We start from the raw sequence: 14,730 nt of genomic DNA on the forward strand, positions 1-14,730 counted from the left end.
TGAAAAAGACAAGAGCAGACCCGATATTGTGCTGGTTATTTTACTTAGCAATCACCATGTCGCTATATATATATATATATATATATATATATATATATATATATATATATATATATATATATATAAAATATTAGTATTCTAAGCTCCACAGCTACATAAGTTGAAGATATAGATACTGTCAGCATTCATAGATATGGAGCTAAGAATAGTAAATCAATACACATCGTTATACATTTCCCTTCATGATTTTGTGGTACTTGGTATTCTGAGTACAACATCCGTGTAGGACGAAATTTAAATCCCAATATTCTGGTAAATTACTCATATAAGATATGCTATTGTTGTTAAATGAGCAGAATGAATGTCTAAAAATGGTCATAATGAAAAATGCACTTCGTCTCTTCCAGTCGGCCAAAATAAATCTCTTGTTCTATTCAGATCTGTTTGATAAAATACCTGGAAAGAATCCCCCTTCTCTCATACTCTGGCGAAAGGTCAACTCTTAAAAAAGGAAATTGCAATTATTATTAATATTATTGTTATTATTATGATATACAATGAGATGAACAGATATGGTGGATTAAGGTGTAGCAGACTATGTTGATGACGTTTATGTTCTTTGATGAATTCCACTCAATGAGATATTAAACAATGGTTGAGGGTACTCATATTTAGATGAACATACCAAATTAACTCTCTACTTATGTGATGAAGGTAGCACACTTTAAATATTGTAGTAAATATCAGTAGTTGATACTGTTATCCAGCCCATACAATAGAACTATAGAGAAATGATTAATTCAATTTTCAGTTGGAGATATAACACATCACACCTTTTTATTTAGTGTAGCTAGACGTTGTTATTTTTCATTCTTGAGCCTGACAAACAGACCACGTAGGTGAGACTGGTTATTTAAATCACCTATATTTTGAATCTGCTCCCTTGAGTTCACAAACAACATGCATCCTGTAGCCTCACTTATACATGCAGACGTACCCCAATCTCTACAACTGTGATGTTGTTTCTGAATAAATGTTCTAGTGATATTACCATGTGTTTTTCAAAGAAGATTGTTAGGATCTTTCACAACGTGTGTTACTGAGATTATTTTAGTGTGACCCCTTAAAGAGAATGATGTCAATAGGAACAGTGCAGCATCCACATCACAATTAGGTGCATACTTAAAGCAAATATTTGTGTGGCCATAAAACAGAATGCTTTGCAAGCTACAGTGGCTCACCAGAAATCCATAAACAGTGCAAAATTGTTTTATATATTTTTGTGTTTGGCTGAGCCAATTTGAGTTATTAGTTTGTCCTATGAAGTCTTTATTATGTGAAGGCTAAACTTGTCTGTTCCTGTACTGTCTTGAAAAAATTGCCTACCGACCTACATGTAGTATAAAATAATGTCAATATTACACATATGATACAAAACAAAACATTGGTGATGAAATGCACGCACAATACAAATCAGGTACAAGAAAATTGAAGAAAAAAAATTGAATCAACATATCCCAGAGACATGAGTTAGCACTGCCAGAAATTGTCTAGGCTCAGGCATACAGAAAAATAGCAAATGATCTTTCTGACAATAGAGTGATGTTATTGAGCAGCACTTCAGAAGAAGCTTTTTATATCTTTATAGACATTTGCAAAGGAAAATTAACTTATTGAATGTCAGTCCTCCACAAAAATATCAGAGTATCCTTGGACTCTTCACCATTTATCATTCACGGAGGTGGTATAATTCCAAGATGAATATTGCATTGTTCACTCCTGGATTATATGAAAGGAATTATTTTTCCTGGATAATCTGTGGAACTCTTCTATAGATGTCAGCAAATGACTTCCACAGATAAAATTATAACAGAATACTGACAATAATGTTTAATAAAGGAATGCCCTATGGGTATGATCTCTTTTGTCACACTGGTCTGTGGAATAGGAGAACCTTTAGTCATGGGAGTATTAGTGCAGGCTTCAGACACTAACAGATGCTCTAAATCCATAATTATTACAATTATCTGTCTTGTCGTAAAGAAGGTCAGAGTTATGAATACAATGATATGCTATGGTTTAATTGCTTTTTAGTAAATGAGGAAACAGTTAGGATGACTCAACAAAACCATGCATTTCCTATCTTTTCACTTGCTTTGCCCTCCTTCCACCACCCACACAATGGCCCTCTAATAGTACCTGCATACAATGAGCAGTGAGTGATGTGTAAGGATGTGGGCATGCTAGTTGCCTTGGAAGGGGAAATATATGGTAATTGGGCCCAGTATTCATTGGTCTGCGTGATATTTGTTATTGCAGTGGATATGATTTGCAATCCCTGCTGTCTAGTGGTGCATTTTATGCCTATTTCTAACAACATATCATAATAGCCAGCTTAGGTTTATTCAGTGATTTGTTTAGTAGAGGCAAGTATACTAATTTTCTACAGAAACCATATTGTTGCAAACATGATAACAGAAAACAGCTGTGCCAGAAAATATATTTTGGAAAGGAAAGACATTCATGTGAAGATGGCAGATCCATGCTTGGGGACTCTTATTATACTAGACATAATAAAAGATAACATCATGATATACATATTATAACATAACGTAAAATAACATAACATAACAAAACATACCATAACATAACATGACATTTTGAGCTAGGGATTTAGATTTTAGATATGTGAATTTAACTGTAAGGATTTAATTGAGATGGGGTTTAATTGTAGACATTTGTAATAATGTATTGCACTTAAAAGACTCATCTATTACCAGCACTTACATATAGAAAAGGCATAACAAAATTTACAAGGATCTGCTAAAGAACAATTATTTACAACCACAACGAAGAGTTAAAAGGAATGAAACATAAGTTAGTAATAGCTGCAGTCAACAAATAACAGCGTGCTATTTTTTAAGCACAGCCAGATCATAGCAACAAAATTCTGAATTTCGGAACTAGTAGTCTCATTAATAAATAGTACCTGACTTATTTATGAAAAGCAGAATTCTCACTAAATAATCCTAATGTTAGAGGTCGTCAGAAGCAGTAAACATGTTATCGGCAGAAGCAAATAGTTTTTATAATTTTAACTATGTAGTAGGTTCCAGAATGAACGGACCAGAACCATAAATGCCTTCCCACCTGTCTTCTTCTTGCAGTAAGTAATGCGGTATGTAGGAGACATGTTTGGAACTTTTATGGAGATGTCTCATTGGGAAACAGTCTTCCATTTTTCCTGCATATATAAATGGTTTTTCAATCATGGTCCTTTGTGAAAAATAGAGTTTTGATGGGGTCCTTTGGGCAAATGGGTGGCAGTGGAAGATGAGGGTACATGTCAAGGCCTACAGACCCCTATTATCAACCAGACCGTAGCATTCCTTTTTAGGTAGGATCTGATTAACTGCTATCGGCGAGGATACCCAATTGTTAGACTCTAAAATAATCTAAGGTATAGGAGGTAAAATAATTAACTACATGTGCTTTTCAAGTTTGAGATACATTAAAGCGTTATCTTTTTGGAGTTTTACCAAATTTATATGAGTGACAATCAGGTCTATGAGAGATACAGCCTCACAGCAATGCTGTGCTCCATGTCTTGAACCATGCCGCTGTTACTATGGGCATGGGTCACCTTCCTGCAGATCAGGCAGGCTTTATTGTCTTTGCCATCAGGATTTACAGTGTGTGTCGGCTCCTCCTTAATGGCAGAGGAGCGACACCCCACAGGTCAAAGCCAGCATATGGAAAGAAAACAATGCTATTATAGTTTTTTTTCCCTGTGAGTGAGTCTGTCGAGTTTGCGGTGGTTAGGGTGGGGCAGGGCCATCCTTAATGGAGAGCAAAAGGCAGGAGGAGTGGTGGGCAATGTAAGTGCGCATGTAGGTTTGGCCGGCCATCTTAGGAGGACCAAACCGACATGCGTACTTAGATATCTCCAACCCAGCTGTGTTGCACAGCTGGGTGTAGAAAAGGCACAGGCTCCCTGTGTCTTAGCGAGCGTCAGACCAGCCCGCTCAGAGCAATCCCGGTGCTTCTCTCATGCTTGGTTAGGCAGGTGAGCAATGTCTAGATTGGGTGGGGAGCCTGTATAAAAACCAAGAAGCTGTGAAGGAGCACCAATGCAGCATCCGGCAGTGGAGGCTGTAGCGGAAGTGGCAGGTAAGTGCTTTTGTTTAATTATCTCCTGCGCTGCCCCACCACTCTTTATTGGCAGTAACCGCTGCTGGTTACAGTGCGGTTTTTGATTTATTTTGGTTGTTGTAGCAGAAAGAATCTCACCGACTGAAGTAGACGTGCTTTCCAAGACGAGCTAAATGACAAATAAGAACCCTAGATATTTTACTAAGTCTAATAAAAAAGGAGACAATATGACTGAAATCAGCCAACTCTTAAGTCATCCCGCTGGATTTAATGGCCCCAAACTACCATCAGTTTTTTTTCTAATCACTGTTTAAAGTTAGTGCCTATATTGTTGTATTTTGCCAATAAACAACTCTGAAAACGCTTGTCATCTTCAATCCGAGTCTGCCTAATCTGCTAATCAGGTGAATAGCTTTCATATCAGCACATTGCAGGAAGACAGTGGCATTCTTGGATATCTTATATATTTTTCCACTTAGCACACAAAAAATGTCACTGAGTCAAAGATGCTTTACATCTGCCATTTTTGTTCTTATGTACATGTATTGCCAAAGTGAAGATAGTCTTCATTGACTTATTATTCTTCTATCCGAATTCTTATGCCACACATGTATGTTGTCTCTAAAGTAGTAATATTTTTGTTTAGCAGGTGGTCAAATTGTGTCACCACAGTCCGCCCCAGCCTTCATTGAAACGAAAACGGATGTCAGCAGGGAAAACAGTACAGTGGACATTGGCAAGGTAAGACCTGCAGTGGAAGTTTTGAACTGACTTCATTTTTAAGTTTCAGATCTGTAGCCCTTACAAGCCAGTTCCTTATGAAAAGCTGTCAGATCTTGAGATGTTATTAGAGGATTAGTACGTTTTGCCCAGCATTGCTAAAAGAACGCAGAGCTAGTTAACAAAGAGAATGGAACATACTGGGTGTTCGTACCTGCCGGCAGGCTATCAACTTGAAAGGAAGCGCAGGAATCACCAGGCAAGTAATCTTCCTTTATTTAGCTGCGAAGTACACGACCGGTCAGAGCAGTCACCAACACTAACTGCCTGACTGACCATTCCACATGTCACCATGACCACAGTTTCTGTGGTAGAATTGTGGCATGTGTTTCAGCAATAAAGAAACAGGACCCAACACATCTCTTCCCTTACAATAACAAAAAAGCAAAAGAAAAGAAAACAGTAAAAGAATTAACATAAAATTAAATATAGTTAAAAACAAATATGACGCATCAAAATTCAACATAGTCCTTGAGCCAAACAGGAGGTCTACTTTCTCTTGCAACAGGATTGGAACTGGGTTTGGCTTGAATGGTGGAACTGAAACCACTTTGAGTAGTGGACGTGATGTTATGGTCAGTAACGAGTCTGCTTTGACAACCTCTCCATGTTCCACCACTTGCCATCACTTAATTTGACAGAACTCCCTCTCAAAGCAATGATCTGCATCGAACACGAAAACTTGGAATGACCTTTGACAACAAAACCAGGAAGTTTCACTTTAACCCAATCCCCGGCTTTGAAAACAGCTTGTTACCTTCCCTTGATTGGCTCACTGGTGATATACTTGCTCTGAGCTTTGTCTCAATTGGCTTTCACCATTTTTGGCTTGAGATTGGAAGCATTCAAATTTCGTATCAAAGGTCTAATTAATTTGGTGGAAGCCAATCTACCCTTCAATAGTGCAAAGGGAGATACTTTAGTAATAGCATTAGGAGTAGTACGCAAAGCCCAGAATAGATCCACCAATTCCTTTTTCCAATCCAATCCATTTGCCACGGACAATTGAATGCTGTCTTTTATGACTCTGTTGCAGCGTTCCACTAGGCCATTACTGCAGGGATGATATAACGAAGTAGTGATGTGTTTGATGGCCCAATGGAACAAAAATCCTTGAAATTCTTTAGACATGAATTGAACCCCGTTGTCAGTGATGAGTTCAATTGGAGCACCCTCTCTCAAAAATAAAGATTGGAGAAAATCCATAACTTCTTCAGTGTTAACAGACCTCACATATTTCACTTCAGGCCACCTAGAACCATAATTCACAAACACTAAACCATACCTATTCTGTTCATCTAAAACATACATGGACCCAATCATGTCTAATCCTAATTTGAACCAGGGTTTGTTAGGAGCAGGAACAGCCTCAATAGGACTGGGAAACGTAACTTGAGTTTTGTCTCTAATGGCACAAGCAGTTCAGTCTCTGACAAAATGCTCAACTGCACGATCCATCCCAGGCCACCAAAAAACCTATCTAATTATTTTTTTCATGGCTCTCGTGACCACATGACCCTCGTGGGCCAAAACCAAAACCTTGTTCTGTAAAGAAATAGGTACAACCAACAAATGGGGAGGGGATGTGGTCCGTCGGCTAGACTGCCGACTTTGGTGCTGGAAACCAGGGTTCGAGCCTAGGGGTGGCGTCCACATCCTGTGATTCTGGGCAAACCACTTAATCTCCCCATGCCTGAATGTGTAATGTAAATACGGTGCTCGTGTAAAGCATTCCAATACCTTCGGGTCGAGTTCGTGCTATATAAATAAGCAGCAAAAAAACAAAAACAAAAATCCATTCTTCTCAAAATGCCCGAATGCAAAACATGGAAAACATGTTTGAATGAATTCACTTGACCATCCTTAGGTATCCAAACATTACCTAACATTGCAATAACCTGTTGCATGGATTCATCCTCTTGAACTGCCAACTTCCACTCTTGCTCAGAAATGCAATTGAAACCAGAATCCCTCAAAGAAGCCACAATACAAAAATTATCATCCAACTCCTCCTCAACCTGCCCCTTAGAAAGAGGTAACCTGGATAAGCAATCTGCAAAAATGTTTTTCACACCAGGAATGTATTTCAAATGAAAATGGAATTCCATAAATCTGTAATGCCACTTGGTAATCCGGGGAGTGGCATTAATGCCTCCTTTAGTAGAAAACAAATTAACCAAAGGCTTATGGTCCATATAGATAGCAAACTCATAACCCCATAAATATTGTCTAAAATGATCCACACCCCACCAACAGGCAAAGGCCTCACTCTTAACGACTGACTGTTGTTGCCATTCACACCAATTTTACAAAAAAGTCGCCTGACACTTACAGGTTGAATCTTTAAGACAGCAGCATAATTTAGTGAATCATTGGTATTGAGAGAGTGATGTGCAACAGACAAAAATTCATCGACATGAGTGCTAGATAACATCATAATCCCATCCTCGTCGGCAGTGAAAGTAAGCGCAGGAATCACCAGGTAAGTAATCTTCCTTTATTTAGATGTGAAGTACACGACCGGTCAGAGCAGTCACCAACACTAACTGCCTGACTGACCATTCCACATGTCAGCATGACAACGGGTTCTGTGGTAGAATGGTGGCATGTGTTTCAGCATTAAAGAATCTGTACCCAACACATCACCTCTCTGATCCCTAACTACACAGTTCTGAATATCTCCTTGACCAGGTTTGTCTCCATTGCAGCCAATAAGTTCAGCCGGGGGTGATTTAAACCCCAGTTTCCTGTAACCCTGGCCTAGCAAAACTAGTTCTCTCATACTATTTTCACTTTACTGACATCTTATGCTGTTATAACTAAAAAACACCTTGCCAATTTCACCCACAAGGCAGGGGGTGTAAAAAACTGTTTCCTGTAACCCTGGCCTAGGATACTTTAAGTTTGTGTTTAAGAGCCGACTACCTCTAAAAACAAGGGGGCAGATTTATGTTGCACTTGCGCCACTTTTGCGCTGCCGTTGCGTCACTTTTGTGACGCAGCAGCGGCGCAAATCCTGCGCCATGGTGCGGGGTATTTACAACGTGACGCATCTGGGAGATGCGTCACGTTGTAAAGCCCTGCGCCACATGTAGGCGTTCCAGGGCAGGTGGGGGCGTGCCGGCGCAGGAACGCCTCCTAAAAGTGGCTGAGTGAAATCTACAAGATTTCACTCAGTCACTTTTGAGCCCATGCTGCGTCAAAACCCTGCGCCTGCTTGAAGCAGGCGTAAGGATTGACGCAGCATTGTGCAGATAGGGCCCCCCAGAGCATTGCTGGAGCTGCGTCGCGCTTGCGACGCAACTTCAGCAATGCGCCACTTTTACGGCACAGATGCGTCACGCATCTGTGCCGTTTTTGCCCCATGGTGCGCCGCATTATAAATGCGGCGCATCCATGGTGGCGCAGCTGTGGCGCATAATAATTGGCGCATCCCTGCTGATATGCAGGGATGTGCCAGTTAACATAAATCTGCCCCAAGTTGTTTTATAGAATTATGCTGCTACAACTAAGATCACCCTGCTGCTTTCACCTACAATTGAATGACGTGATAGTCTAGGCTGCACTATAGCACTTGCACTTTAATAAAACATAATGCGGACCTCCTCTTAGTCTGTTTTTTTTACAGTAGACTACCTGTTAAAACTAGCCCTTTTATAGTATCCACACCTTACTAAACTCATGTGCTACTATAATTCAGGATCTCCCTGGTGTTTTTATTTATAACTGAATATTGTGATAAACTAGGCTACACTATAGTAATTTACACTTTACTGAAATTACATGCTGTTATCATTTAGAACCTCCTTGCTGTTTACTTGAATTGAATCCATGCCAGACTAGGCTGCCATTATATTTCACTTACAACTTTATCTTTCTCCTGCATCCTCCAGAGCATTTTTAGATCTCTTTTTATAACTGTGAATAACAATAGCCTTCGTTTTAAGAATGTTGTTTTATCCGTGCTGCTGTAACCAAGGAATAACCAGTTACTACTCCTTAATACTGGCTAAAACAAACTCGATCAAATGGAATTACAAATCAATTGCCCTAACGCTCTTGCACTGTACAGACATCTTGTGCTACTGTTTTCACCCAGAATTAAACATGTTTACATTTAATTTTGTGTTCCTTGTAGGAATTTGGTTATGCTTTTTTCTAACTGTTGTTCTCATATTGTAAAGGTTAGTGACTAACCATAACAAATAAAGTATTATTAAAGATTAGTCCGTTTTGTTTCTTTTTTTACCAGTTTATTCAGTGATGCATTTATTTATTTATTCAATACTATGTTTGGTTGTAATTCTTTTAAATCTGTAAAGTGTGTTTTAATTTTTATTGCATCATAATAATGTGCGGTTTATATTATTCTGTTATGCTGGTTTCATGACTGTCATTGAGAACTTAAATAACAGTATTTGAAGGTTGACTTGATTATGTTGTAAATGTGAAGGTTCATAAGTGTTTTTAGGGCGAACAATTTATCTGCACTCCGACTTTGGCAGAAATTCCTGTATTGTAGGTTCAGGAAAATTTGAGTATCTTGTTCCAGTTTGAAGTTACACTTATAAGCCTATCTATAATTCGCAAATGTTTTCACATATTTCCTTTGGTTTCGTGTGCAAGTTTATTTAAAGACACAAGGAGCGGTTCAGCCAATGGACCATCACAAAGAGACCAAAAGAGGGAGTTAGCAACATCAAAACAGGAAATTAGCATCTGGTCTGGGAAAAAGTAGAAATATGTTCTCTTACACTTACAAAATTTCATTTTTTCAGAAGTGAAGGGTTATCAAACCTAACACGAGCATTACCTAAATATTTCTAAAAGTCATTTTGTACTATGCACATTTCAGTCTGTTGTGTGCTTTACATAACCTACCCACATGCTGCTTCTTCACAAAAACATTATTTAGACATACAAATGGAATAACACCCATATAAAATCAATTGCGGACCGAAATGTATGGAATTTAAGGATGTGCTCTTTACACCTTCCAACTGCATTGCATTAGATAATGGTAAATTAGGCAGGACGAATTAAAAAAACGTGTGTCCTGTTGACGTACCTTGGAACATTCCATCATCATGTGATAGCTAGAGCGTTCGCATTTTATTGCAGATAAGCATGCCCAAGACGTCCAGGACAATATCCTGTTCTTGTATGCCCTCAGTGGGACAGCCTGCGCCAGGATACAGGATACAGTACAACCAGGATGCCATCCTGATGCAGTATATGGAACAATAATTGGTCCATGCTTCCCTGGAACATAAACAGCTGTTTGGGAGATATGTTACCTTTTCATTTCATCGCATCCTGTACATCAGGGGTCTTTATATCACAGCTAGGTTTTCAGGCTTTTACTTTGCAGGTATTTAAACATTTAGACAAAATAATTTAATTGAAAACAAATCACATTTAAATGAAATTTATAAACTAAACTTAATTAAAAAAGAATGATTTAATATTTATGTGTGTGTTTTTAACATATAATTCAATAAATGGATGTATGGTTTTAAGTTCTATACATTTTTAAGGGTTAGTAAGGGTTTTTAGGATTCAGGAATTGGTGGTGCATAAGGGTATTAAGTATTTTTAGAGTTCAGGGATTGGTAATCTTTAGGGTAGTAAGGAGTTTATTAGGGTTAAGGGTTGTGCAGTGTTTAGAGTAGGCTTGTGCAGAACTTCAATTACGTTGGAGTAATCAGAGTAATTTTGAGTTACTGTTTGAAGTGTAATTACCGATAATTACGCGATTCCTTCCCCTTGCATAATTTAATTAGTAGGAGAAAATCCTATGGGGGTAACACATTTAGCAAGCGCCCACTCGCGTACACTATTTATGTCCTTCTGCATTTAACACTGTGTCTTAGCACAAAATGCATTTTACGGTGGGAAAATAGCACTAAATGTCTAGAGTAATTTGGGGCAAACTTCTACCCCAACAGCACATTTAACGTGTGGAAGCGGCTGTCCACACCTAGTTTAGTGGTAGTAGAGATATTTTAGGGCTTGGGAGATGCATAGTGTTTAGGGATAGAAATACGTTTTTTGGTTTCAGCAAAGGGAGTGTGTAGTGGTAGAAAAAAGTTTTGAGGATTCAGGGATAAGTAGGGATAGTAAAGAGTTTTAGTGTTCAGAGATGGGTAGTGTGTGTAGTAGTAGTAAGAGGCTTCTAGGGTTAAGGGATGTAGTGTATGGGGTAGTAAGGAATGTTTAGGGTTCAAGGATCAGTAATCTATTGAGGTAGTAAGTTTTTTGGGGGCCTTAGGGATGGGTTATGTAAAATTAATTTATATTAAATAAAATAATTACAAATTAAGAATGAAAATTCAATTAAATTCAATTAAATTGATACAATTTAAGTTAACTCAAATTGCATTTTAAGTAGTGTTATTATGTTATTTTAAACATGTAATGCTTTACATTTAAATAATTAATTTTTAGTCCATTGTAGCATATATGTATGTATTTATGTAAGCATAGCTGTGGGAGTGGGGCATACAAATATTACATACATATTACTTACATATCTGCAAAGTAAATGCACTCCTTATGTAACTTGCTTTGATGTAAAGATATTCCCAGTGTACTTACCGCGCAGTAATGGCTCCCTGTGTAACAGCATGTGAAGTGATATTTATTTAGGATGGGAGAAGGGAAGGTGCAGAGGAATGGGTTTCCTAAAGAGGGCAAGGATAAGGTGAGTAGCTCAATTAATCAATCAACTAAACCGGATTTGTAGAGTGTGACTAATCACCAGCGAGGGTATTGAGGCGATGAGAGCGTAGTTCCACAGATCAGTCGAACAGACAGGTCTTGAGTCCTTTTCTTAATTACAGAAGAGAGGAGGAGGTCTGCAGGTGAAGGGGAAGTCGTTCCAGGATTTCGCTTTGAATTAGGAGAAGGATCGCCCTCCTCTGATGCTCTGGTGGAGACGGGGGTGCAAGGGGGAGAGGGTGGCCGAGTGCAGGTGTCTTGAGAATTGGTGGAACTTCAAGCAGTGGTTGGTGTATGCTGGTCCTTGATTGTGAAGGACTTTGTAGGTGTGGTCAGCATTTTGAATTGGCTTCACTTCTGAAAGAGAAGCCAGTGGAGCTTCCTGAGGTGGGGGGTGAGGTGGGTCCATTTAGGGAGGTCGAGGATTAGTCTGGCGACTGAGTTCTGATTGGTCTGCACTCTCTTCAGGAGGTGTGTGGGGATTCCTACATGAAGTGAATTGCCTAGTCCAGTCGGCTTATGACCAGAGCCTGAGTGATGGTTTGTCTGGGGTTGCCAGGGAGCCATTTGAAGATCTTATGGAGCATGTGAAGTGTTAGGAATCAGGCGGAGGAGAAAGTATTGATCTGGTTTTTCATGGTGAGTTTGGAGTCCAGGATGGTTGGGAGTGTGTTCTGCAGAGTTGGGTGCTGGTCCAAGTTCTGTAGGCCACCAGAAGTCGTTCCATGGGGAGGTATTGTTCCTGAAGATCAGCACTTCCATCTTGTCTGTATTGAGATTTAGGCAGTTGTTTTTCATCCAGTCAGCAGAAACCGTCATGCACCTGTGGAAGATGACCTTCATGGTGGCAGGGTCTTCAGATAGTGAGAGGGTCAGCTGTGTGTCGTCTACGTAGGATCTGATGTTCATTCCATGGGATCTGACGATGTTGACTAAGGGGGTCATGTAGAGGTTGAACAGTGTGGGGTTGAGGGACGAGCCTTGAGGGATGCCGCAAATTATGTCCTTGGGTTCTGAGGTGAAAGGAGGTAAGTGGGTTCTTTAGGTATTTCCTGGGAGGAAGGAGACAAACCATTTTAGGGTGTTTCCTTAGATTCTGATGTGATTCAGCCTCATGATAAGGTGGGGGTCGAATGCTGTTGAGAGTTCTAGGAGTATCGAGTCAATATAACTTTATTTCGGAGAAAATCTCCATAAAAGGTACATAAAATTGAACAATTATAGTACTGTTAAAATGTTTGAAAAGAACCATACATGAAAAGGATTAAAAGATAATTGAGATGTTTAAAAACATTTAGGACCAGACATCTATATGGGCACTCATTACAAACACATAAGATTTGAGGCAGTACAAATAAATCAAGTAAGCATTTTCAAGTACCGTCTCCTTATTTGCCAGAAAGCCCCCAGAAATTTGGCCACAGCAAACACAATGTGGGGAGCCATTTCACTCTTCAAAATTCTAAAGGCTTCATTACACCTAGTAAAACCCAAATTCCTACAAATGGGGACAATCCATTTTCTCCGCACCTCGCTGTAGACCGGACAGAAGAATATGATATGCAATTCAGTTTCATCACTTATTCTGCAGGCCGGGCAAATGATGGGGGCGGACTCAATCCAGTGGCTAGTAAATGCACGGATTGGCAGGGACCCATGCCTTCATTGCAAGAACAACTTCCTTATTTGTACCGGGTATATATTATCCAAGGCTGATTCCAGGCTGTAAACATTTTTTATACAAATAAATTGCTCCGTAAGTGTCCCAGACGTTTTGGAAGGGAGCAATGCAGGCGCCTTGGAATCATAATAGATTTTAGTGAGGGCCTTTTTTGGGAGCCTTGGGCAAGCTTCGAGAGGATCATTCCATAAGGTATCAAGGCCTAAGCCCATCAAACTACTCCTCACAAACCTAAGCCAGCTAATATTCCCCGAATTCGGAAGGCTGAGGACTTCCTGCAAGCCCTGCCTGTAGTGGATCAATTCGGGCACCGTCCACAATCTGCGCCAGTAGATGAGAGGACGGAGCGCCAGATCTTCTTCCAGGGGTCTAATACCTAGATCAAGTCTTAATGGCACTAGGGGTGTGCTTGGGGGGAGGACTACTAAGCACCTAAGGAACCTGTTCTCCTCCTTTGTCAGACAAGACAGAACTTTATGGCCCCATAATTCACTGCCATAAGTAACGGCTCCTCTGGCTTGGGCCCTATAGATGTGGAGTGGAGGACCTATGGGTTTGAGAGTTGACCTATTCTTCCCCATCAACCTCAGTATCCCACCCGCGTGTTGAACTAGTTTTAGCTTAGCTTTCTCCTGGTGCGGACCCCACCCCATTTTTTCGTTAAGGGTTACACCAAGATATTCGAAGGTGTAAACCCTTTCTAGCGTATTATTTCCAATGCAAGGAATGCAGTGGAATCTAGTCGGGGGGTTGAAGGCCATAAATTTGGTCTTCATGGTGTTAATCTCCAGTCCGTGCTCTCTACAGAAGTCCACAAAGCCGTCCAAAACACGCTGGATTCCCATCGGTGACTTGGAGAGGAGGAGGGTATCATCCGCAAACATAATTGCCGGAACCCTCCTCCCTGCCAGCTTGGGGACGTCAGAATTAGGGATCCCATTGAGGTGGTCAATGACCCCGTTGACAAAGAGGCAGAACAGGGTCGGTGCGAGTACGCACCCCTGTCTTACCCCTCTGCCAACGGGAAACTTGTTAGATAGAGCGCCCTGCTTACCACACCTCACTTGGGCCTAGGTGTTGGTATGAAGTCGGATGATCATCGACAGTAAGGCGCTCGGTACCCCCATTCTGGCCAGCACTTCCCACAGCTTACCTCGTGGAACCAGGTCAAAGGCCGCCCTCAGGTCCACAAACACAGTATAGAGGCTGCCACCCTCCAACTGTATTGTTTTCCAGTATATGAGGGAAAGCCTAAAGACCTGGTCCACGGTAGAAACCTTTTGTCTAAACCCCGCCTGGAGAGGGCTCAAGATTTCCCTATCTTCGATCCAATCCGAAAGGCGATCCAACAGAAGCCTCGCGAAAAGCGTCTGAGGGACGTCTATCAGGCTGATCGG

General features: G+C 40.4%; 1 protein-coding gene and 1 long non-coding RNA gene across 8 annotated transcripts in view; one reads left to right on the forward strand and one right to left on the reverse strand.

The window, feature by feature from the left end:
- SLC4A10 (solute carrier family 4 member 10) overlaps positions 1 to 14,730 on the forward strand; it is a 951,410-nt gene that overhangs the window by 533,481 nt on the left and 403,199 nt on the right. For 6 of the 7 annotated variants that reach the window (XM_085645437.1, XM_085645436.1, XM_085645442.1 and 3 more), the window contains exon 7: positions 4,799 to 4,893. In XM_085645437.1, coding sequence (XP_085501563.1) covers positions 4,799 to 4,893 — 95 coding nt within the window. The remainder of the gene's footprint in view (positions 1 to 4,798; positions 4,894 to 14,730) is intronic. The other variant, XM_085645438.1, reaches the window with a different exon arrangement.
- The window catches only part of LOC146861258 (uncharacterized), a 152,194-nt gene that overhangs the window by 80,258 nt on the left and 57,206 nt on the right, over positions 1 to 14,730 (reverse strand). The window lies entirely within an intron of this gene.

This window comes from Triturus cristatus, chromosome 3_1 (genome assembly GCF_964204655.1).
Source record: "Triturus cristatus chromosome 3_1, aTriCri1.1, whole genome shotgun sequence".
Lineage (NCBI taxonomy): Eukaryota > Metazoa > Chordata > Amphibia > Caudata > Salamandridae > Triturus > Triturus cristatus.